The sequence below is a fragment of the Artemia franciscana genome, chromosome 8, assembly GCF_032884065.1.
Source record: "Artemia franciscana chromosome 8, ASM3288406v1, whole genome shotgun sequence".
Classification (NCBI taxonomy): Eukaryota; Metazoa; Arthropoda; class Branchiopoda; order Anostraca; family Artemiidae; genus Artemia; species Artemia franciscana.
Window position 1 is genome coordinate 40,013,193 of NC_088870.1, and position 25,976 is coordinate 40,039,168.

A 25,976-nucleotide genomic window follows, 5' to 3' on the forward strand; every position below is an offset into this window, starting at 1 on the left:
AATTTCACAGTTCTTTCTGTGATCCCTAGCTGTTAGGTGTTAGGGTTTATATTATATAAATACCCAAAAAAAACAAAAAAATCGTATAAAACTTTAAACAAAATATTAAAGTATTCTTCTAAACCTCTTGCAAGATTTGGTGGTACATTTTTTGCGTGAATTTCTGGAAAAATTGATAGAAAATGCAGCAAGCAGGTGCATCATACCCTATTGCTTCCCTTTATGTTGGAGATCTTCATCCTGAGGTAACTGAGGCCATGCTCTTTGAGAAGTTTTCCACTGCAGGGCCTGTACTATCTATTCGAGTTTGCCGGGACATGATCACAAGAAGGTCACTTGGCTATGCTTATGTCAATTTCCAGCAGCCTGCTGATGGTAAGTGTGAATTGTATCTTTTTAATAGGCTAGAGAGTGTTATTTTATCTTTTTAATAGACTAGAGAGTGTTTAATTGTTTTTTTTACAAGTGGTAGGGAAGTTCTAGGGAGAGTAGCCTAGGCCTTTTTCTGTTCTGTCTGATTTATTCCTGAAAGTTTCAGTCTTCTAGTTGTAGAAAATTGTCCTAGCCTAGAATATAGGCTGACTTAGCCTATTCCACTTATTAGCTTTGCGCTATTCCAATCCTACCATCCCCAGTTTAAAATTAGGCGACTCTTCAGAAGGTAAATTAGAAAGTTGTGTAGAAATAGTTTGATCCTAGAATGGAGGCTATTGGGAAGGAAACATGTAGCCAACAATTCTTGCTTCAGTAGCCTAAATATTTTGCTTTTCATATTATTGACTTAGATTATGATTAAAGTGAGCATAGCCTACCACTAGAGGCTATTTTGGTAAAATTCTAGTTAAACTACTTTTTGTGGTGAATTTTCAGTGGGTCATATTATTTAGCTAAGATGAAAGTGAAAACATTTGATGCTTTATCATAATTCAATAATTGCTGCTGGGGCTAATTCCATCATGAGCCCTTAAAGGGCCTACAAGGTTAGGCTATTTCATTTTATAACCACACAAAAAAGTTATTAGTATTAGTTAAATTATTGATAAGTGGTTAAAAATGTATCTCTAGCCTAGTTTCTAAATAAGTTGTTCAATAGTAATAAGTAAATCCTGGGAAGGTATTTTAAATACCCACCTCCACACCTCCCTCTAGAGACCCCTGAAATTTGCCTACATGACAGGTCTATACCTATTCAAATTTTGACAGGACAAGATTTCACCTTAATTTTCAGTTACCAGTTGCTTTTTCTCTGCCTTTAGTTCTGAAAATGCAATTCCTGTTATTTGAGTAGAACCCTGAGCCATATCAATGTTTTTTCAAAATTTAGGAAATGTACTTGCATATCTTTAAAACCTTATAAAATTGGGATTGATCAAAGTTGCAAAGCTAAAAACAATTTTGTTGTACTTCATTCAAGCAGAAGATCTATTTTACAAGGTTTCACTTTTATAACACACATATTTTGAAGGTCATCAAAGGTCAGGGCCCTCTAGAGAGAGAAGTGGAGGTAGGTACTTCAAAATACCTTCCCAGGGCATACTTTAGCCTGTAGACCCATCCCTGAAAATTTCATGGTCCTAATGTAACCCCTTTCAGAGATAGCAAGAAGTCACTCAACTAGAATTTTACCTAATAAAGTCCAACATTGGCTCCATTTCTGAGATGAAAGTTAAAAACATATTATACTAAAATATAAAAGAAAAGGGCTTTGACTGTTTATGGGCCAGTAACACCTTCTGACTAAGAGAATTCTAGGATAGATGCAATTTAAGCCCACTTATTATCATGGACCACATATAGTTTCACTCTGTTATATATACACATATGTATTAACCACTTGTGAGACACAGATAATGGACAGTTCTAGTTGTATCTTGAAGGTTTGGCTTCCTATTCTTTGTCAAGTCTCATTTTAAAAACTTCAGCTGATGTTGAAGACACTGTCTCCTTGCTTAGACATTTCCAATTGTTGATGATCACTTGGCTAAAGAAGTCTTGTCTGATTCTACTGTTAACTCTAGGCTTATGAAGCTTCTTAGATTGACCTCATATTTGCCTTTTGCTGGGTAACTGAGTAAACAGCTTATTTTGGGGTTGGTTGATAAATTTATGCATTAGTAGCATGTCACTCTCCTTGCATTAGAAGGTCAAAGATAGGAGCTTAAATTAAATAGCCTTTCACTATATAATTTCTGACCAAGTCCAGGGATGTGATTGGTGGCCCTCCTTTTTACACTTCAATCAATTGTATATAACCTTTGTAAAAAGGACCAGCAAGGCAGGTTCCGAAGTCAAGAACTGGTCTTGCAATTGCCTTATATAGCTTCAAGAAAATTCCTTGTGGTTGGCTTGTAAGTGTTGTTTCAATAAGTGTTTGTGCTGAGTGGTCATGGAACTCCAGAAGATTATCTATAGTGACTCCTGGGTCTTTGCCTATTAATAGTCAAAAGTGACTGGAGGATAATTAATCCCCTTCCCACACCCAGTATTTCCCCAAACACATCCAATAAAATTTGTGATAGCCATTTTGTTCTATGTAGTTAAAAGGTTCAGAAATTATGTCTTTGAGGATGACTACCGTCAGGGCAAGGGTTGTAAGTTCTGCCCTGGCAGCATATAAGGTATATGCAGAAAGGGTGATTGTATAAACCTCAGAGGGGGCACATTGGATAGGTAATCAGAAATCCTTGTGCCCTTTTTAAGGTTCCAAATGGTGAGAGGGTGGATATCCCCCCCCACACACCTTGTATTTTCCTGAATTGCGTCTAATAGAAATTTTGAGATAGCCATTTGTTGTTGTGGAAACTTAAAAAAGAGCTCATTTGATTGAAAATTGTAAGGACTACTGCCCTTTTTAATAGTTGAAACTGATTGAAGAGCAACTAACCTAACTTACATGCCTACCTTTTCTCCAAACACATCCAATCAATATCTTGAGATAGCCATTATGTTCAACATAGTTGAAAAATCCAAAAATTATATATTTAAGGATGACAACCCCACTACAGCCCTCAGGACAAGGGTTGTAAGTTATGCCCAGGGGCATATATAGAAAGGTGAATATATAAACTTCAGAGGGACTCATTGAATAGGTAAATCAGACGTTCTAGCGTCCTTTTTAAGATTCAGAGTGATTGGAGGGTGGATACCCCCCATGTTGGAAATTCTGTGATACCATTTGTCATTATATATACATACCTTACATGCCCCCAGGGCATAACTTAGAACCCTTGCCCTGAGGGCTGTAGTGGGGTTGTCATCTTTAAGTACATATTCCTCGACCTTTCAACTACATTGAACAAAATGGCTATGTCAAGATATTGATTGGATGTTTTTGGGGGAAAGGTGGGTTAGTTGCTCTTCAATCATTTTCGACTATTAAAAAGGGCAGTAGTCCTTTCGATTTCCAATCAAATGAGCTCTTCGAAGTTTTTACGACAAAAAATGGCCATCTCAAAATTTCTATTAGATGTATTTCAAGAAAACGCAAGGTATGGGGGGTATCCACCATCTAATCGCTCGGAACGTTAAAAAGGGCACTAGGATTTCTGGTTACCAGTCCAATGAGCCCCTCCGAAGTTTATACGATCACCCTTTCTTAATATACCTTATATGCCCCCAGGGCAGAACTTACAATCCTTGCCCTGAGGGCTTGAGGTAGTCATCCTCAAAGACGTAGTTTCCAGAACTTTCAAATACTTTGAATACAATGTCTATCTCAAAATTTTGATTGGATGTGTCTGGAGAAATGGTGGGTGTGGGAGGGGGGTTAGTTATCCAACAGTCACTTTTGACTTAAAAAGGGCTCTAGCCCTATCAATTTTTAAACGAATGAGTCTTTTTTGAAGTCTCTACGATAACAAATAGCCATCTCAAAATTCCTGTGAGACATACTTTGGGAAAATATGAGGTGCAGGGGGTGGGTATCGACCCTCCCGTGACTGAATTTCAAAAAGGGTACTAAAATTTCTGATTAGAAATCTAGTGAGCCTCTTCCAAAGTTTATACAATCATCCTATTTTTATAAACCTTATATATGCCCCAGGGCATAACTCACAACCATGCCCGGATGGCTTGGGGGGATGTCATCTTCAAAGACATGATTCCCGGATCTTTCAACTACGTTGATCAAAATGGCTATCCCGGAATTTTGATTGGATGTGTTAGAGGAAATGAGGGGAAGTGGGAAGGATAGTAGTTGCCCTTCCCATGACTTTCGACTATTAAAAAGGGCACAAGCCCTTCCAATTTCTAATCAAATGAGTCCTTCCAATTTCTAATCAAATGAGCCCTTTTTGAAGTTTCTACAACTCCTTCAATACGAAGCCCCCTGGTCTTAGAGAAAAATAATCATACATTGTGTCCACCTTGCTCTTTACTTAGGCAGCGCTATGAAACCTTATATGACCCCACAGTATAACTTACAACCTTTGCCCTAAGGGCTGTGGGGAGGGTTTGTCATCCTCAGACATTTTATCGACCTTTCAATTACGTTGAAAAAAAATGGCGACCTTAAAATTTAGATTGGATTTGTTTGGGGAAATGGTGGGCGTGGAAGGGGTGTTAGTTGTCCTCCAATCACTTTTGACTATTAAAAATGATGCAAGCCCTTCTAATTAAATGAGCCCTTTTCGAAGTTTCTACAACTCCTTTGATACAAAGGGCCCTGGTCGAAAAGACCCCCCCCCCGCTCCAAAAAAATAAAACAGTGTCCACACTGCTCTTTACTTAGCGCTGATTATGAAAGACAGAAACATTAATTTTGTACAATCATAACAAATTTGTGTTACAGCTATGCTAAAGAATTGTCTGCATAATAAATCATGGTTCAGTAATTCAAAACCGATTTTAACTGCCTATTCACTGTCTATCAAATATGCAAATTTTGAATAAAAGTAGAAAATACAGTGAAAGACTCATTTCTTGTAGACAGTTTTTTACTTTTCATAGGTAGCATAATATCACTGCCGAAGTAAAGAGCGATGTGGGCACAATTTATTATTTATTATTTTTTTTTGTTTATTTTTGTTTAGACCAGGGCACTTCGTATTGAACGAGTTGTCTTACAAACTTCCAGAAGGGCTCATTTGATTGAAAATTTAAAGGGCTGTGTCTTTTATAATAGTCGAAAATGATTGGAGGACAACTAACTCCTCCCACGCCCACCGTTTCCCCAAACACATTCAATTAAAAATTTTAGATAGCCATTTTGTTCAGGTAGATGAAAGATCCGGAAATTATGTCTTTGAGGATGACAACCCCCACAGTCCTCAGGTCAGGGGTTGTAAGTTATGTACTGGGGGTATTAAGGTTTATATAGAAAAGGTGATCGTATAAACTTTGGAAGGGGGCTCATTGGATTTCTAATAAGAACCCTTTTTTAGATTCAGAGTGATCGGATGGTGGATACCTCACTCTCCACACACACACCTCGCATTTTCTTGAAATGTATCTGACAGAACTTTTGAGATGGCCATTTGTTGTCGTAGAGGCTTCGAAAAGAGCTCACTCGATTGAAAATTCAAAGGGCTAGTGCCCTTTTTATCAGTCAAGTGATTGGAGAGCAACAAGCACCCCACGCCCATCAATTCCTAAACACATCTAATCAAAATTTTGCGATAGTTATTTTGTTTAGTGTAGTGGAAAGCTCTGGAAATCAAGTCCTCGAGGATGACACCCGCCCCCACCTGAGCCCTCAGGGCAAGGTTTGTAAGTTCTGCCCTGAGGGCATATAAAGTATATGTAGAAAGGTTGATTGAGTATATGTAGAAAGGGTGATGAGGAATATTTTGAAAGGGTGATAACCCCTATGCCCTGAGAAGGCATTGGGGTTATCAGCCCTACTCTTGTTAATTTTCTCTTGTTTTGAGTTTGACTCGGCTACTTAATGTAATTTCTATTCGTTTTAAGTTTTATTTATTAATGGTGATTTGTGGTAGTTTTACGCTTTGAAGATTATTTGTCTTTATTTTTGCTCATTCTTGGCTTAATGGAGCTCTACTTTTCTTTTGAAAAACTTGTCTTACAGAAAAAGTTTTTAAATTAAACTAATTAAATATCAGTCTTGTGGCCTGGTCCCACTGAAAATAAAGATTTTTTTGAGTCCTCGAATAATTTTTATTAAAATCACCAAATAAAATTTGATTTTTACTGTTGACCCTGTTCATTTTTTTTCCCCAACAACCGTGCACGTGCCTGATTTAAGTGCTTTAAAGTTGTTTTTCTTAGAATAGTTTCTGTGTTATTATAAGATACATAAGATAACTATTCTGTACTTAAGAATAGTTATTATTTTGTCTTAAAACCTGTGCCTTCTGTCGCAAAGAATTTTATTGGGCCCTACCACTAATACCAACAACTCAGTGCTGCGCCAAGCTCCCAGAGACTAACATAGCTGTCCACGCTCTTCCACAACGAGTTTTTTTGTATCTTATGTTAGCTACGTGACTGAAAAACTCAGTAAGAATGCCCTGAACATTTTAATTTAGATAAATCACTTCCTCTCCTGATTTCTGACCTTCTGAAACCAACATTGCAATCGAAACCAAATTTTAGAATGGCTTTTTGATCCATTGCTTTAAGGTAATACTTTGATCACCCGCAGGTAGTATTGCTGTCTTTTAAACCTGTTAATGAATTCCTTTGGTAGCTGCGTAATATTAAGAGCTAATAAAATGGATAGTTTTAGTTGAATATCATTGCAATAGAGATACAATGACATTGATTTGCTACAAAAACTGTTGATCTAAAAATCCTTTTAACAAAAATTTTTATCAACCACATCTTGAGTTTCTAACTGTCCTTCATTTCTATTATGTTCAGATTTATTCAGCCGTGGTATTTGAGGAGAATAAATTACCTTCTACCATGTCAAAATGTCGAAAAAAAAGTGGTTAAAATGAAGGTTTTTTTAGATTAACAATGTGGGTTCAGATTAACAAAGACGTACATATTTAAATGCTTAAAAATGGCAATGCCTGAATTTAAAAAGTCAATAGGGTCTGCACACTTGCAATTTGTTTCGTCTGTTCCTGTACTGTGATTGCATCCTGGGGGGGTAGGATGTTACTTAGTTTGAATCCCCCTCTTTCCAAATTTTTGTCCAACTCGTCAAAAAGCAACAGCAATGAATATAACGTACTTTTACTGCGTTTTCAAAGCTTTTTTTTGTAATTCCTCTCCCCTGTACAAAATACATGGATGCGCCCTTGCTTTTTAAGTACCCAACATTATTCTGGGTTTTTGATGGACAGGGTAATTTAAGAAATGTCATCTTCCAACCAGATCTCATAAAGTGAGAATCATGTCTTGTCGATAGTTTTACCAGCGGTTGGGCCAAATTGGAGGTCTGTTTAATAAATGCTAACAAAACAATGGAACACTATATGTAGATTGTATTTCATTTAAAAATTTAGTGTATTTTGACGAATTCATTTAAGTTTATATAATAATTCAAAGTTTTACTTTAAGTTTTTGAAGAGAATAAAAAAAAACTAAGAAATATCTAGTTCATGCAAAGACTAACGTCCTTTTGCATATTTCTAGCATGCAAGCATAATCTGTATCAGGGGTGCCAATTGTGTATGGGCAATTCCCTTCACCTAGATTTTGAAAAATTACCCTTTTGGTATTCTTATCGAAAAAAAAATAAATTATCTCCCCGACCTAGTTTTTGGAAGACTTTACACCTTCATTAAAAAAAAATGAGAAATTCTTGCCCCTCCTACATTTTCGTGCATTGGTGCTCCTAATCAAGAATTGTAAAATTTTCATTTTCTTTTCATTTTAGCTGAAAGAGCTTTAGACACTATGAACTTTGATATGCTCAAAGGAAAACCAATTCGAATTATGTGGTCCCAGCGCGATCCATCTGTTCGTAGGTCAGGAGTCGGCAATATTTTCATCAAGAATCTGGATAAGACGATTGATAACAAAGCCATGTACGATACCTTCTCTGCTTTTGGCAATATTCTATCCTGCAAGGTAAATGTGGTTTTATCTTGTATTTTGTGCTCGGTTAGTCTCATAGTGAGTAATTGTGGTTGGATTTTTGCTTTTAAATTTAGAAAAGAGAAGTGGATGGGCTGTAGCTTGAGGGTCTACTGTGTGTGAAAATTAAGGTGAGGGACTGGGCTATGGTCATTTTCAATTAACAAAGACGAACATAAGTCAATACATACTTTGAGGGTATTACTCCATATTTTACTCATTATTCGTATTTTAGTAATCATGGCAATGCGTATTAAGGCATTAGTTAATAAAGGGTTCCAGGTTTGCATTTAGTTGACATTAAATCTAACCTGTGGTATTAATCGAATGTCTGAAAACTACAATGAAATCAGCTTTTGCTTCTGATTTCTGAATCAGTTTAAAACTGGAAGTACCTACAGGGCTTGAAAAGCCCAAGGGTAACAATATAGTGTTGTTTTGATTTTTTTTTTTTTTTTTAATAACATGCACAAAAAAAGAACGAGCAACATACCAAAAGCATTGCTTCAAAGGACATCTAATTGCTAATTACAACAAATAAAATTGAATTACTGGATACAAATTAATAAATTAACAACATTCCGGTTGTTTGAATAAATGGATATGAACAAATAAAGAACACAATGAAGAGCATGAAATTGACAAATGAAACGGTATGGTTAGACTAAAACACTGTTTAGACGCATAAATTTTAATTATGTCTCAAAATAAAATAACAAATGTATTTAATCTTTAATATGGTACTAAATGATATAGGATTTCTTGCCTAAATATCCCGTAATTTTTCCCTTGGTGCTATTCCCGTCTAAACCTCATGGTCATTTTGTCACCTTTTTATCGGCATTCTAATTGAAGTGTTGATACAGGGAAATGTTTCGTTTTCGCATTTTTTTTTTTTCGAAGATACTTGGCAAATGGCCCAAGAGATGTGCTCAATCTTGTGGCATCGCTGATGTAAACAGTTGCTGCTCGCATTGACTCTGAATAAAAAAAGGCTACTGACAAAATCCAGTATAATTTTTTTTAGCAAAATCTTTAGTTCATAATTAATATAGCTCAAAGAAAAAATTCGAAATGAGGACCTCTAAGAGGAGTTTTCTATGAAATAAAACACATTGCCTGGTTTTCGTTGAAGTTGAGAATATTTGATTTTGCATGATGTCTGTTTTGACCAGCCCTCACCCATCCCAGGAGAAACAAAGGGTGTGTTATACTTTCCCCTAAGAAATTTGCTAATTGAAGCACCTAACTTGTAAATAAATAGCCTACCAATAGCCTAGCTTTAACCAAGGTATCTGGCAGCAGTGGCGACCAACATATGTTTGCATAGTAGAATTTGATTACACATTGTACAAGAGTTTTTGATTGAAGAAAAAATAAAGGTCAATAGGCTTCTCGTATTTCCTGTTTGTCATTTTTTTTCCTCTATTATTTTTGTCATTTTCAGATTAATTTACTACTATTTGCACAGAAAAAACGAAGGTACTATTTGAAAAACATCTTGTGACTCAAAACTTTTAAGCTATTTTTTAACTGAATTAAAATTTCACAAAAGCAACAAAAAAAGTTTCAAATTTAACTTTCATTTGTCTTGTCAGAAATAAGGATCATTGGGATGGGTTAAAAAAAATTACAGGTGTAAACCAATAAAATGAAAGCAAGTTGTTTTGCCATTCAAGTATACTAAAATGATTTATTTTTATGTTTTTATCATTTTCTAGCATGGTTAAATTGGTAAATTTGTGAAACACGCTATTCAGACTATTTTCGTTTTTGTTTTAGGTTGCAAATGACGAACAAGGAAACTCCAAAGGGTATGGTTTCGTTCATTTCGAAACAGAAGAAGCTGCTATTAATTCCATCACCAAAGTCAACGGTATGCTTCTCAATGGAAAAAAAGTTTTCGTCGGTCGCTTCATTCCCCGCAAAGATCGCGAAAGAGAACTTGGAGAAAAAGCCAAATATTTTACCAACGTATATATTAAAAATTTCGGAGATGAAATTGATGATGAAAAATTGAAGGATATGTTTGAGCAATACGGGAAGATAACATCTCATAAGGTATTATTCCTATCCTTAAATTTTCTTGTACAGCTATTTTGAAGTAATTTTTCCTTTAATGAAGGTTTTTAAAATAATTCTATTAATGATTATTATACATAAACTATCAGTTTTGTTTATCATCGTATAATCTCCGGAGTTTTTAGAAGGATTTGGGGTTTTTATGCAATAATTTTAAGAGGATTTGACCTCAACGTCAGCTGATCGTTTCAAAACAGAGGATTTATTAGAGAATTCTCCCAGGTAACTAGTTATTGAAAATTATGGAGAATTTGTGGTTTGATTATGAAACGTGACTGAAGGCTGTAACTGTCGTACAATATCTCAATTAAAGTGAGTAACAACTCAAGAACTCCTAAAGCAGCCAGGTCAATCAAATGAATTTTCTTTGGGATGGATTTGCAACGTTTTTTTGAGCAGTTCTGCTTGAACATTTTTAGGCACTACCCTTTTCTAATTATTAGGTACGTTTTTGTTTATTTATTTTTATTTATTTATTACGTTTTTATTTATTAATTAGATTTTCAACGTTTTTTGAGCAGTTCTGCTAGAACATTTTTAGGCACTACCCTTTTCTAATTATTAGGTACGTTTTTATTTATTTATTTTTATTTATTACGTTTTTATTTATTAATTAGATTTTCAACGTTTTTTGAGCAGTTCTGCTAGAACATTTTTAGGCACTACCCTTTTCTGATTATTAGGTACGTTTTTATTTATTTTTTTATTTGTTTATTACGTTTTTATTTATTCATTAGATTTTCAACGTTTTTTGAGCAGTTCTGCTTGAACATTTTTAGGCACTACCAATTTCTAAAAAAAAATGCTCCGTTTAATAAAAAAAAAATGCTCCGTTTAATAAAAAAAGTGCTTCTGATAATATCGGTTTCTTTAAAACTTCATAGCCTACCTTTGTATTTGGGACAAAATAAAAGAGATTAAATAGTTTTTCAAAGATTTCTGGGAAAGTAGGTGTTGGCTTTTTGTTTTCTGTCGTTTATTCTGATCTCTTATCCAAGCTCTGCAAGTTATGACAAGATTTCCAAGTGGTTCGAAACAATTGGGCCGCACAAACTAAAAATTTCATAATGGGTAAGATCATTTAAAGTACAGATCCCCTTAAAGTACAAATCGAAGAACTAGTTCAAATTAATTGCATGTCATTAAATTTCATTTTATTTTCTCTTTATTTAGTTTGCTTCTAAGACTTTACACTGGTCTTTTTTAATGTCTTATATTTTTTTTAAATCACAATTTTTTTTATTGTTATAAAATGTTTATAACATGTCATTACATCAGAAATGTTATCTCATTATTATAGGTGATGACCAACGAAGAGGGGAAATCCCGTGGTTTTGGATTTGTCTGTTTTGAAGATCCAGAAACAGCTGAAAAAGCTTGTGATGATCTCAATGGGAAAGATATAAATGGCAAAACATTGTATGTGGGGCGCGCACAAAAACGTGCCGAAAGACAAAATGAACTGCGTCGCAAGTTTGAAGCTATGAAAATGGAACGTCTCAATAGATATCAAGTAAGTTTCTATCATATTCTTTGAAATCTTTCCGTCTGATTTTGTTGTCTGATCCTGAATTTTTTTTTATCCAGGGCTTTTTGTAATGTGAATGAGGGTGCTACCTTCATCAACTCTTTTGTGTCATTCCTTTAAATCAAGTCTATTTTTGACATTCCTTTAAAATTGAAAATCCTCCCTGAAATTTTACGCTCCTTTGTGAAGGGGTTGCTGAAATGCCAAATATTTTGGTAATGTTTTTCATGGTCCTTCAAACAATTCATACTCTTAACAATGTCCGCTTGTAAATGGTCGATAACATTTAGTGATTTCCCGACGTTCAAAAATTATCTCATAGGATGATGATACAAGATCGTAAAATCTGTTGATTTTGAAATGATTTTATAATTTTGGAATTGGGTGAAATTAGTTTGGAAGGTTTAAGCTGATAAATATCAACTATTTCCTAAAGCTTTTGAATCTTACCTTAAACCTTAATTGTTCCAGGGCCAGGTTTGGGACATAGGGGATCAACGAAGCCTCGCCAGACGTCCCGGAGCGGAGCAGCAGCCGTGACGTGCACTAGGCAAATGAAATTTTCAGGAATAAATTGAAAGCCTTTCGTCTTGAAAATATGTCTTTTTTTTATCTCCAAATCTTCTTTGCTTGTAAGGTTTGGAAGATTGTAAATATTAATTAGTCGTAATTTTATCTCGTTGAGGTCAACAGTAGTATTTGAGCTAGATGAATGAAATTATCAGGAATAAATTTTTAGCTTTATGGCTTGTAAGGCTTTAAAAATGATGAAAATCTGTCTGTCTTGGCTTGATAAGGATAAATTAGCTTCTTTTGGGCTCTAGATCTCGACAAGGTGGTCCCAGGGATTGGAATTTGGTTTTAAGCCAAATTTGATTTTTTTTTTTTAAGCTAAAACCTATTTACATATTCTTTTACGCCTTTACAAGTAGGGAAGAAATGGAAGTATGAGGTTAGAAACAGCTTTTAAGAACTATTTTGGCTAGGTCCATTCTGAGGATATGAATCACTTAACAAATTTATTAATTTTATAACAAGGCAGCTCTTTGGGGGATGGGGTGCTTTAAAATACCTTTCCAGGCCATACTTGAGTTTCATTCCCCTAGCTACTCAATTTTCCGAGTTGTAAAGCTATGTTTTTTTTTTTTTTTTTTTTTTTTTTTTTTTCAATACATTTGTAAGAAGTATCATTTGGTTTTACTTTCAGGGCGTTAATCTATACGTTAAAAACTTGGATGACACGATCGATGATGAACGTCTAAGAAAGGAATTCCAGCCCTATGGTACCATCACAAGTGCCAAAGTTATGACCGAAGGAGGGAGATCAAAAGGTTAGTTGTTTGCACGAATCTTTACTTCTGACCAAGGTACTACACAAGATTATAATTTAGGATAAGTCCAGTTATGGAATTTGACATTAGTGCATTGTCTGTGATTTTTTTTATAGTTTTGCGTTATTATGTCGCCGGATGCTATGCTTGGCAATATGGGGTAACATCAGTAGGAGTAGGTATGCAAAAAGTTCTAAAGCGTCCTGTAGCAGGACTCAACAAAATTCCAAAAGCTGCCGAAAAATTGGCTGATAGTTTAAGGACACTTTTTTGCAATCCGGAGAAGGAGGTTTTCAAAAGTGAGGACTGAGTAAAGTAATAGAAACTAAAAATAGTCTTGATAAAGACGTCTTAAACTATCTTAATAAATACTACTTGAGATTCATGTTGCCTCTGAAACATATGGTTTTGCGACAAGCCTGTACAGCTGTAACTTGCACCAACAGAGACAAATTACCCAAGTCGAATGATTCACTAGTTTCATCTATATTAGTCACCTTAACCAGAATTATTATGTCACCTAAACCTTCTCTTAGAGAATGATCTGACCTTGCTGAAAAATTGGAACTTTTCCTTATATGCGCATGTTTTCACGGCTTAAGCATTTTGACCCCAGAAGGGTTAAGGGAAAAAACCTATAGGCAACAGCTTCTCCGTACCCGTTCATATGGTTTGGTTATTTTCCTTGTTTTAGTTCTTTTGGGATCTAGTATTTAACATCAGTTTGAGGTTCTGTTTTCAATATGGGGTATCAACTGGCCTGACTTTGTTATTACATTTTTATCTGAAAATTGGTAGGCACATTTCCTGTCGAAACTTCGTCAAATTGAATTTGCCTGAGATTTTCAATACGATAATTTTGTAGGTTATTATGATTAGTTGTTTTTACGTAAGATGTGTTGGGGTCACATGCAACTACCACGTGGCATCAATGGGAAACTCAAGGACTTTATACCTGTAATTTGCCTTTACAAGCTTCATTCAGTTTATTTTCTTTTTGGTAAGGGTTCCGGCTGACCTATACAATATTCTCCATAATTGAATGCAGCCAAATTAAAATCTGACCTTTGTCACCTCAACGCCAGAGTTGAGATCTTCTCTTTAGTTGTCCAGGCTCCGGAGTTGTTATTTTCTTTAAAAAGCAAACCACTTATTATAATGCTCTTTTTGTCGAACAGGCTCTGAAGAAACGTTTGTATTCAGGAATAATTATGCCCTTGAGAATAATTTGTTACGAATAATTTCCATTCAGTAAGCAATAAATAACAGCTTTATAATGCTTAACTTTTCTTTCCTAGACGGTATTGACGCAATTTTTGGTATCATGTATAGTCCTTATTTTTAGTAATTTCAATCTCTTTTCGACATAAAATCTAAATTTGATAGTTTTCTTTGTGGAAATAGTTTCAAAAATAAAAAATGGTCTTATAAAATGAACATGGGAACATCCTAAAAATAAGGCGAAATGTAAGGAAAACATTTACTAAAAACTGTAAAAAAAGGCAGTTTCCGTTTTTGGATTCATATACTAAACAGTATTTGAATGGTCCAGTAGTATGCATAATTCATCTCTGGACAAGACCAGCGATTATCTGACAAGCCAACATTGGTATCACCAATTTATCACTAACGCACGATGGCACTTGTATCATTAAAACCAGTTTGGTTTATCATTCTAGTTTAATATTTAGGTTTATTTAGACATACACTAATACAAGCTAATTAACCTATATAATGTCTTTGCAAAATGAAAATAATAAACATATACTTATATTAAATCCCTACGACTTGTTATGCACTTCCAGAAAATAGGCAATGAACAAGTTTCGATACCAAATTTCACAAGGTCTAAGTTCAGCTTCGACCTGGTTCAGGTAGACACTGCAGCATATTGTAAGATGTCATGGTGATAAGGTGAGGCAAGCAACAATTTCCCAAAGGATATTATCAAGTGGTCTACCTATCTTGTAATGACGATTTAAGCCGCAGATTTTCCAGTGTTTGACATAATCTACTTCTCTACTTCCAATTGTGATTGCTATTTTCTGAATAGTTTTATTTTCATCTTCTAAATAGCTAATTTTCTTGACGAATAGTCCCCAAACAGGACGGAAAAAAGCAGTTCGATTTAATTTTCAATTGTGATTCTTTATAGGTTTTGGTTTCGTTTGTTTTTCATCTCCAGAAGAAGCAACCAAAGCAGTCACTGAGATGAATGGAAGAATTCTAGTTTCAAAACCATTGTATGTAGCTCTAGCTCAGAGAAAAGAAGACCGCAAAGCACAGCTTGCTTCTCAATATATGCAGAGAATGACTGGTATGAGGATGCAACAAATGGGACAAATGTTCCAGGTAAGCTTATTCCTCTTGAACTGTCTATAGACGCACCGATTGTAAGTTTAGCATGTATCGTCGCTATGACGCCTAATGGTCCTATCTGACATTTTCAACTCAAATAAGTATCAAAAAGGCAAAAGACAGGCAGGGTAATGTATGTTCACTCACATTTTCATCTACATTATCCTGCTGATCCTGAGAACAGGTTAGTGAACAATTTTTAAAACATCAAAAACAAGAAGATGACTATTTCGGCCCTATGTCAAAGGGCTGTCCTCAGCAAAGACAGAGTGGTCTTCGTCGCTATTTAAACGATTTTTGACAATTAAATTTCAAGCCTAAAAATATTAAGTTAGACCTTTAGGCGTAAGAGTGACTATATTTTCATTCATTGAATATTATGATAAAGATACTATTTATTACCAAAACATCGCAAAACAAGCCACCTGAGACCGTCATAGTAGTGTACGTTCCTCCTCCACCCCAATCTGTTCAAAGCTGATTTCTCTAGCCTCTCCTACTAAGTTCTGAATTACTATCAATGTAAAAAACAAACATAGTTAGTATTTGGGAGTATATAATGGGGCCAAAGTTACTGTGCTGTCACCCCACCCCATGTAAAACAACCTACACAGATTACGATATCTATGGTTATGTCATTCTAATCTTGGGAAAACCGTTCCGGAGAATAATCCTTCTATTTGTAATCTCATTTTGACGTTTCTACTCAATCACTACTTTGGGCCGCCAGTTTGGTGCTAAGGAAGGGGAGGGAGTTCAGTGCTAGGGAGGGGGACATCCTTCAGATAGAAGCCAAGGTGGTACCCCTCAGATGTACTCAAATATTCCAGGGTTATCTTATGTCAAAAGATAAACCTCGTCAAAATAAGAGACGAATTCTCTTAAAGCAAAAGATCGTATCAAAACCTGAACATCCGGGCTAGGAGATAAATACAGGTACAGTAAACTGTAAGAAACTTAATACTGTCTTAGGCGCATACAAATGAACTAACTCAAAAACCCAAAAAAGACAAAGATGCTGCACCTTTGCGGGGCGGGTTCTTTGACATTCCGGCCAATCATGGCAATCCTAACCAAGGTTTACGCAGTTTGTGAGGATCAATGAACCTTCGATTCAGGCTGAAAAACATTTGGACAAATAATGGATGAACTAAACTTACGGACTGGCCACTGTGGCTAAATTTTTTCCCATTCATAAATAAAGTCTGAATACGGTTTAAGGGAAACGACGAGACTAGAGGGACCTCTAAATGGACATTTGGCAAATAATTAGGACTGTGGGATCCAACAATGAATTGAGAGAGCAAATAATAAGTTACGGAAAGTATTTTTATCTGATAATTAGGGCCAAAACTTGGTGTGGATTGGAATCAACTTGCCTTTAAAATTGAATGGAGAAACTCGTTTCTCTGGAGAAGCGTTTTGTCAGTGCCACTGATTGGAAGGTAGTCCTTAATGTGTTTCAACTTAGTCAATCATTTTACTCTAGGTTTCAGTTTTGAAATTGAATGTCGCTTTCATTTGTAAAAATAATACCAAGTGCTCTCTCAGCCAACCTTAAAATGTAGAAATTATATTTAAATTTGTTTTTCATCATATAGCGCCTCTAAAAATAACCTCCTCCACCTTAAACGCTTTGGTCCCCGCTCTAACCAAAATCCTGGCTATATGTTCTTTTGCTGAAGAGCCATTCATTGTCTTCAAAAAACGACATCTGGTATTTCTACTGTTTCACTCTTTTTCTGAACAGAATTTAACTCTTTCATGTGAGCGTATCTTCATTCATCAATTTTCTAGTTACCGCTTTTGTTTTCTTCCAATCTGCAAATTTTTTTCGACAATTACAGCGAGTTCTGTTTTTTTCCTAGTTTTTTTTTTTAATTCAATACGTATTGAAAATGAATGAAAAAAATTCGACTTAGCTTTCAATTTTGGCCGTCTAGAGATTAAGCAAATCGGAATTCTAAGTGGTTTCGCATCAACTTTAAATAGAGTTAGGTTGATGACATAGGATAAGGGTTCGGCGGTGTTATCGTTTTTTTTTTTTTTTTTGAAAAACATGGATAATTACTCTCAATTTTTTAATGCAAGGACCACCCTTTCTTGAAAGAAGTTTGGTTTTGGTTTAACTTGACAAGAGTGTTTGCTTATTCTTCAACGTGAAACTTCCATAGAAAATAGGATTTAACTTGTTTCACACCACCTCCTTCTTGTATGTTAATATGGCTTCAAAAAAACTAAAATCTAGTTGCCATCAATCCATGGATAATTGGAGAAAAAGCCAAGGCAGTTTGAGTGAGAGGCTCAGTTGGCATGAGCATTTTTCAGCCCTCTAGAATGGCTGTAATTTTTGTCTGGACAATGAATAAAATACGATTGTTAATAATTGTGTAAAATACAGTGACAATACATCGCCACTTATTATAATTACATAACCAAACGCTGCTTTATATAAGGTCTAGAAGATAGGGAGAATCACTCTTTAATAGTTTAATAGTTTTTAATCCCTCTTATATAGGAAGTGATACCTCCTATATAACATCCAAAATTGCAGTCTAAAAGTATGCTTCTGTTGATGTCGACTCCTCCAAATCTTAAAACATGGTTTGGTATTTTCTGTAGGGGCTAGACCTTTATTGACTTTGTTGACGAGTGAGGTTTAACTGTTCTGCTTTGCTTTTTTTTTGTCTGAAAACATATACATAAAAGGAACAAACAGGTTTGATTTAATATCCCCATCTATTTTTGCAGGAAAAATATATAATGTATTTTGCCTTAATTGAATTTACTTTGTACCCAAAAAGCCTCTAGAAAGGATGTTATTTTTTTCTAGAAAATGAATAAAATATGACTTAAAAAATATGTAAAATATAGTGACAATACGTCACTACTGATTATAATTACATAAGTAAACATTGTACTTTATATAAGGTTTTGAAAGGAAAAGTATTTTAAATACTTATAATGTTTTAATCCTCTCTAAAAGTCGCGGATTTTTTTTTCTTTTGATCGTAGAATTATTTGCCGATGAATAAACTCATAATATCGGCACTGTTTTGGATTTTGGAGCAGATGGTTGCCGTGTGTATTAAGCAACTAGTAAATCACTATTTTTTTGTATGTCTTTGTTAAGCATTAGGGCAAGAGGGGATCAGAAATGATATATTTTGGAATGGATCATAATGTGCTGAAACTTGATTTGGTTGTACGACTTTGCATTTCTATCAACTCGTTTTTGTTTCTCCAGTCTTTAACATTGTAATTTAATTATCATTTTTTAACAAAAAAGAAAGAACATTTTTAAGTCCTAAAGCACTGTTTTTATCTCAAATAAACTAAAAAGGAAATAACAAAGCTTTCCCGTCTATCTGGAAAGTTTACAGAAGGAAAGTTAACAGAAGGAAAGTTTACTGGAAAGTCTATTCTGCAGTCACAGCCTATCAGAATAAAGGATTTTCTAGGATTGCATTTCTGTTTGTGTAATTATGACGACCATTGCCCATGCTTTCATTTTTAGTTGTGAAAATAAATTTTTTCTTTAAGCTGGAGAAAACCATAGATCTTTAGGATTGCATATCCACTCATGTAGTTATAAAGACCATGTTATCATGATAATCAATAAATGCTAACGAGCTTTTTCGTCCCGAGCATCGAACTCTGGTCGCTCGGCTGGTAGACTAGGATTCTTCATTTTACCCATCTATGAAATGAATTGCTATAAAATCATGAATTACAAGCAATGAATTGATTAGTTCATTTATTGTCATCGTCAATACATTTGGAATAGTTAATACGTTATAATACTTCCACTGTTCGTTAAATAGAAGTGTTAAGTAAGATGTTATTTTGCAACCTATTCTTGAAGTTGAGTATGACAAATTTTTTTCTCAATTTGCAGCCTAGTGCCCCGGGTTACTTTATGCCAACTATGCCTCAGCCACAGCGATTCTATACCCCAGCTGCCAACCTTGCTCAATTCCGTGGCACACCAAGATGGGCAGGACCTCCAGTACGTCCAGCTGCTCAGCCAGGTCAGCAGCCTGCCGCTGCTTATGCCATGCCAGCCACATATCGCGCATCAGCTGGAATGGGACCTCGTCCTTCTGCTGGCGCTGCTCAAGTTGCTGCAGCAAACCAAGTTCGTGCTGCTGGTGTGGCAGCAGCAGCAGCTGCTGCAGCCGCTTCTCGGCCCATCACTGGAACTGCACCAGTTCAAGGAGCCGTTGCTCCAAGAGGAATGGCAGCCGCTGCAGCAGGTCCTCGTCCAAGCGGTTTCAAATATACTGCCACTGTCAGAAATCCATCTGCTCCTCAAAATATTTATCCCGGTGCTCAACCACAGGCGATTGTACCAGCACAAGGAGCTGTACTTGTCGGGGTAAGATTTTCTGATATAAAGTAATTTTAAAAATTCTCAATATTTTTAAATATTGATAAAACTACAAAAAAACTATAATATTAGTAAAAGTGAATTTTTATGATTAATTGAATTGTTATATATAAAATTATTATTTTACTTTGAAATTTAGTTTAAAAAATAACAAAATTTAATTTGATATCAAAATTATAAAACAATGATAAAATTACATTATTAGAATTTAATTATTATTGTAAATATTTTTAAAAGATGTTTTTAAAACTAAAACCTATTCAAAGATTTTTAAGGTAGATTTTTTTAAATACTTTTTTAGGCTCGGTAAAGGCAACCTCTTTAAAGAAAATAATTTATGTCCAAGACAGGTTATGAACTTATCTGATCTTTATGTATAAATTTAGTTAGGTTTTATGCTCTCTGTGGTACAATTTTGCGACAAGCCTTCTGCTGTAACTAGTATTAAGAGGATAAGGTTATTACATAATTGGATTCAATATCTATACATTAACCAACCTTCAAATATAGCAGAAAATAACCAGAATATATAGCAAATATACCAGAATAGCAGAAAAAAAAACCTTATCTTCACTATAAATAACCATCTTCGTTACATATAATGGTCTTATCTGACATTTTCACCGTCTGAGGTAATTGCGAAAAAATATATTGCTAAAATGAAGGGAGAGTCAGCAAAACCATTGAGCAGTTGAATATGCATTGTCCTGATGAACCTCCCTTTGAAAACAGCTTGGCAAACGATATTTGGCAATTATTCAGAAGTTTGAAATTTCCAGGTTTGCCAGGTATGCGTAATAGTGAGGATATGAATTATAATAGTGACGATATGAATGTTTCATCTTAGAAATAAATTGCTTATCTTCCAAACCTTTGAATTTCTTCTACACATGAGATTCCTTTTTTCCTGGAAGACACACGATTACATTGAATCAGATAGCTTTTATAGGCTGTATAGACGATTCATTTTTGAAAACTTTCCAGATTTATTAAAGGAAACATAAACTGAAAAATGTTCGTAATTATCTTACCCTGTAACAGCCCCATATTCAAACTGAAGTAAGATTTCCGTTTAATTTCTTAGGTATTTCTATTGAATATATATTTTGATTATCTATCGAGTTATTTAGGGAATATTTTGAGCAGGAATGCTCGTTTAATAATAGATTCGTTTAGAATCCAATTAAATGCACTTGTGTCGTAGATTATTATTTGCTATTCCTCTTGCATGTATTGTTTCTCAAATATGAAGAGTGTAAAATTACCCTCAGATTTATTTGTCTAGGACAAAAGAATGCTTACTTTCCTCTAGAAAAGGCAGTACTCCCCCTAAATAGAGGGAGCCCTTAGATTCTGTAAAATGGCATATTTCAATTGATAAAAATCAAAAAATAAGAAGATTCTCCCTCCCCCTAAATTTTGAAAACCATTTTTTTTTTGTGTGTCTTCATTGAAAAGAAATTAAAAAAGTAAACCGTAAATTACCAAAAAAGTAAATTATTATTGCAAATAATAAACCAAAATTAAATACACTTATATCATAGGTTGATATTTGCTATTTCTGCTATGCATTATTTGTGAAATGTAAAGGTTTTCTTGCTACCTAGGGACAAGTTCCTCTTACTGCCTCCATGCTTGCTTCTGCTCCACCTCAAGAACAAAAGCAGATGCTGGGTGAGCGACTCTACCCTCTTATCCAGAACATGTATCCTGAATTGGCTGGCAAAATCACTGGCATGCTTCTAGAAATCGACAACTCCGAGCTCCTTCACATGCTTGAACATCACGAGTCACTCAAAGCTAAGGTTTGACCCTTTCTCTCAACTCAAAACGTTCTCACCCTTCTAAACACATTAAACTTAAATCCTCGTTGGTGTGTTCTTAATTTTATTGTTTAGTATTTCGCTTGAAAAGGATAAGCAGTAGATTCTTGAGAGCCATTACTGGCGCATAGAGCGTTAATTTGATTCTGCTTTATAAGTACTAACTCTTTTGGCTCTGTCGAAAATATACAGACTTCAAGCGACTTTCGCTCGATTTTGTTTTGTTTTTTTTTTTTTTTTTTTTTTTTAAGCACAGGTTTTCAAAAAAACATTTTCAATGACATAGCTTATGCTGAGCCCGGCTCTCAAACTGAACGTTAACTGAATCAGGTGTCCTTAAGCTGTCCTTTAAGAGTCTAGTTTCTTAAGGCCAAATTTTCATAAAACTCTTTTGGCTCTGTCGAAAATATACAGACTTCAAGCGACTTTCACTCGATTTTTTTTTTTTTTTTTTTTTTTTTTTTTTGAAGAGATAAAACTGGAGGGTCGGTGCTCTTCGGAGGGAATAGGTTAAGCAAATATTAGTATTATTGGATTCCTAGTCGTATGCTCTTTCTATGCTCTCATGGAGATTTTCTTCCTTGCTCTTTCTATGCTGTCATGCGACCTTTTCTCATCCCATAATTTGATGTCTTGCTTCATTGTTATTATTTTTTTTTAAGAGGGACACCAGAGCCAGTACTGGTACATAGGGTGTCAAATCTATATCATTTACTGAGCTGGTAAAATTCTGTTTTTCAAAACGCATTCAAGGCTCCATGTAGAAAATAGTTTACTGGTCCTTTCTATGATATTTATTTATTTTTGACTGTATCAAAATTCTACAGACTTTAAGCTACTTTTGTTCAATTTTTGATGAAAAAAGGGTTAAACCGGAGGGGTTGTCCGAAACGAAACAGGCTAAACAAATAAAAATATACTTTTTTGATTTCTTATTTCATGTTCTTTTTCTATGATGCAACTCGAGTTTGTGGCAATCCCCTCCCCCTCAAAGATCCTATAGGCCTACAACAATAAAATGATGAAATTATTATTTCAGAATTCGCAGCAAGTATAAATTTAATTTTTTTTTATTCTCATCCGTGTTTTGAATCATTTTTAATTGTAAAATTCCTACTGAATTTACTTTGGGGAGAATTTACTTTTAATTTACTGAATTTACTTTGGGGGAGGGCGTATTTTGTCACAAGCGGCTACTTTAACCACTAAAAGTAAGAAGATTAGCCGTGTTAAATGGTTTCTCTTTTTATTTGCCTGTTTCCTTCTTAAAAACCACGACACTCCAGTTTCAAAAAAGAGTGAAAGTACTGAACTAAAGACTTACAATGTTCGTTAGAGCCTAACGTGAAATTGTTGGATTGTTTGGGTATTAGATCTTTGGTTTGTTGGAACCTAAAATATTTGTTTTTAAAAAAAGGAATTTGTTTTTTAAAGTATTTTGTGAATAAAGTAGGAATTTCGTCATTCTTAGTCTTTAGTTATTTATATAGTCTAGGGCTTTATATTAGACGGTTAAGAGGGGAAAAGAGTATGAAATTAGCAATTTATAAAAATGCTATTCTTTTTAATTAGCCCAACGCTCCAGTTTTAGAAAATAAAACCTAAGCTAGTAATATAATTTAAGATCATCCAAAGAATATTAAATTATAAAAAAACTTAAGGTTTTTTTGTGATTCGAATAGAAAAAGTGCCAATTCAGCATAAAAGAGCCAAGAACAGATAAACATAGCTACGCGCAGTCAAGCGAATTATGGACGTCTATTCTTGAAACTTATATTTCCTCTCGTTCTGGTCTTGAAAGTGATACGATTTTATTTATATATATATATATATATATATATATATAAACGGAGTACACCTACGAGAAACCGCGATTCCTCAAGATGTCTTTCGGTTGCTTTAAATAACGAAGTTTTGAAGGTAGTATCGAATTTTTGTTCACGTTGGAGCGTTAAACCGTGAGAATAAATAAACAAGACTAATCAATTAAACTAAATATGAATTATGAATTAATAAATAAAGCAGAATGGACAAACTAAATTTGGTAACTGTTTTCATCTGTATAAATTCAAATAAATTACACATTTAACCTATAAATGATTTCGTTAAATGAAATATATTTAATTATAGAATAATTTATAAATTCAAATAATAAATTCTTAGAAAAGGTGTAGCTTTCCTTTGCCATCAGTCCTTGGTTAATTGGAGAGAAATTTGTGAGCGTATCACTGTAATATTGTGGTAGTAGTAGAACAATTTTATTAGAAATAAACATTTCTTAATCAATAGCACAACGTAAGCGAAGCTTGCGAGGCTGTGCTAAATTTAAGGAAAATAAAGAGAGAATTTGTTGTTCATAGCTCATTTGGTTTAAGCTTAATGTTCTTTCTGAAAGATCTGATTTTACCACACGCTATAATTTTCACCGAAAGGATTAGATACTTGTAGCATTGTCGCTACTTGTAGTAGTAATAATTACTAGCTTACTAGCAATAGTATCACTTATAGTATTGTGAATGAAAATGAGACAATATTATAAAAAAAAAAAAAAAAACGGAGCAGCTTAGAAGAGGTGTTTCCCAAGGACTGATGGCTTTCTTTTGCCATCAATCCTTGGCTAATTGAAGAGAAAGCCAAGAAAGTTAGTCTGAGTGAGAGGCACAGCTGGCATAAGCCAGAGTCCGTTGATTTTTGAATTAAATTCAAGTTGGCATCAATCGTTGCTGTCTTTTGGAATAAGCAACTTTTTAATCTTAGAATTTATACGGGTGAAAACAGTTATCAAATTTAGTTAGTTCATTGAATTTTATTAATTAATCAATTCATATCTAGTTTAATTGATTAGTCCTGCTTTTTTATTCTCACGGTTCAACGCTGCAACATGAACAAAAATTGGATACTGCCTTAAAAACTTCGTTATTTGAAGCAACCGAAAGATATCTTGGGCAATCGCGGTTTCTAGGTAGGGATACAACAAGAAGAGCCCCGAGGGCCAAAAAGTTTACTTAGTTGTTCTTTGTTCTTTAATGTATGTGACATGTCTTGGTTTTGGGTATAATGAAATATTCGGTGTGTTCGAAGAGAAAATTCGGTTTCAACGGAATTTTTGTTTTAAGTTTTTCAATTTCTATATTTTGAAATTGAATGTGTTGTTGTTTTATAATTTTTTTTTTTTTTTCAATTTTTTGGTTTTTCTAATTATTTGAATTTTCAATTTAGGTTGACGAAGCAGTAGCTGTGCTCCAAGCTCATCAAGCCAAACAACCGGCTCCTGTCAAAGAAGAGTAATAAAACAGCCGACAAGATAGACTAGTGTAATTAGGGCCCCCCAATTCTTGCATATGGTTTTATGATAAATGTTTCTTTTCTTTTTCTCTGTTGTTTGTCTCCAACTCTTGAAGTTTCTGCGACTATCCTCATTCTTTTCTGCTTCTTTCAGTATTCTGTTCTCAATGCTGGGTGTGTTTTATACTTAAGTGTGACTGCTGGTCTAAAAATGAAAGTTAAAAAATGCAAAATTTCAAAAAATATTGAAAATTGCAAAAAAAAAGCCTGTCAATGACACAGGAAAAAAATATTTGAGTATGGGAGTGTGAATGTTAGTAGCTCATTTAAAAATGGCTACGTTCTCCCACTATATGTTCTGTGCTCTGTGTGCTATGCATAGCGTTGCTCGTCCTATCACCAGGCGTTCCAAGCGCAAGGTCTGTGTGCTCGACAGATTTTGGGTTACTGTTTGGCATATGCCAATGTCTCCCTCTTAAGGTTAAATAGCTTCAAAGCCAGTATTCCGGAGTTGACTATTTGACTATTTTACATGCACTCATTTATTTGTGAGTGCGGGTATAGAAACAACGAAAAATGTGTAAGGCTCAGACCAAGGAGGTTAATTATCAACCAGTAGGGCTGTTATGTTACTTACCTTGTTGGCCTTTGTCTTGGTATTTTTTTGTTTTGTTCACAAGTGGTTCCTGACCATTGTGGTCTTGGAACATAGTTGTGTGTATGGCGTAGTGCGAACAAAAGCCTATAGCTGAAACACATGTCTCAGTGTGTATATTGTGTGTTATGGCAGTAGTACGAAAAAGGACTACAGCCCAAAGCGAAAAAAGTAATATACTATGGATCAATCGGTTATAGCCGTTGGTTCTAAAAATATCCAATAACAAGAAAATAAACCAAAAAAAGGTCCAGTGTCTATAGTAAAATCTTAAAAATAGAAAAATGTCAAAAATTCAGAAAAAAATATATAAACAAAACTAGTAGTTTTGTTCTTTTTTGTCTTTTTCTTGGAACTGAATACCCTTAAAGGTATTTTTTGTTGCAGGTCCAGTTTTTCTTCTTTCTTTTCTTTTTCTGTGAACTCAGTTGCCTAGTTATTCTGTTGGGTAATAGTTTCAGGTCTGTTCTATTTAGTTTCTACCATCAATCCTTCGTATTATAATCTATGTATGATTCAATAAAAGGTAGTTGGTTGA

General features: G+C 34.5%; 1 protein-coding gene across 1 annotated transcript; it reads left to right on the forward strand.

Annotated features, from left to right (window-relative positions):
• LOC136030421 (polyadenylate-binding protein 4-like) lies at positions 1–25,976 on the forward strand. The gene is made up of 9 exons (XM_065709385.1): positions 1–375; positions 7,787–7,980; positions 9,769–10,047; positions 11,369–11,581; positions 12,804–12,927; positions 15,083–15,279; positions 19,184–19,663; positions 21,283–21,480; positions 24,718–25,976. The coding sequence occupies exons 1-9, from the start codon at positions 183–185 to the stop codon at positions 24,784–24,786; spliced, it is 1,947 nt and encodes a 648-aa protein (XP_065565457.1). The 5' UTR covers positions 1–182; the 3' UTR covers positions 24,787–25,976.

Coding starts and splice junctions, on each gene's coding strand:
- LOC136030421 (XM_065709385.1), top strand. CDS start 183: ATGCAGCAAGCAGGTGCATCATACCCTATTGCTTCCCTTTATGTTGGA. Junction 10,048..11,368: donor GGAAGATAACATCTCATAAG/GTATTATTCCTA, acceptor TCATTATTATAG/GTGATGACCAACGAAGAGGG. Junction 11,582..12,803: donor AACGTCTCAATAGATATCAA/GTAAGTTTCTAT, acceptor TTTTACTTTCAG/GGCGTTAATCTATACGTTAA.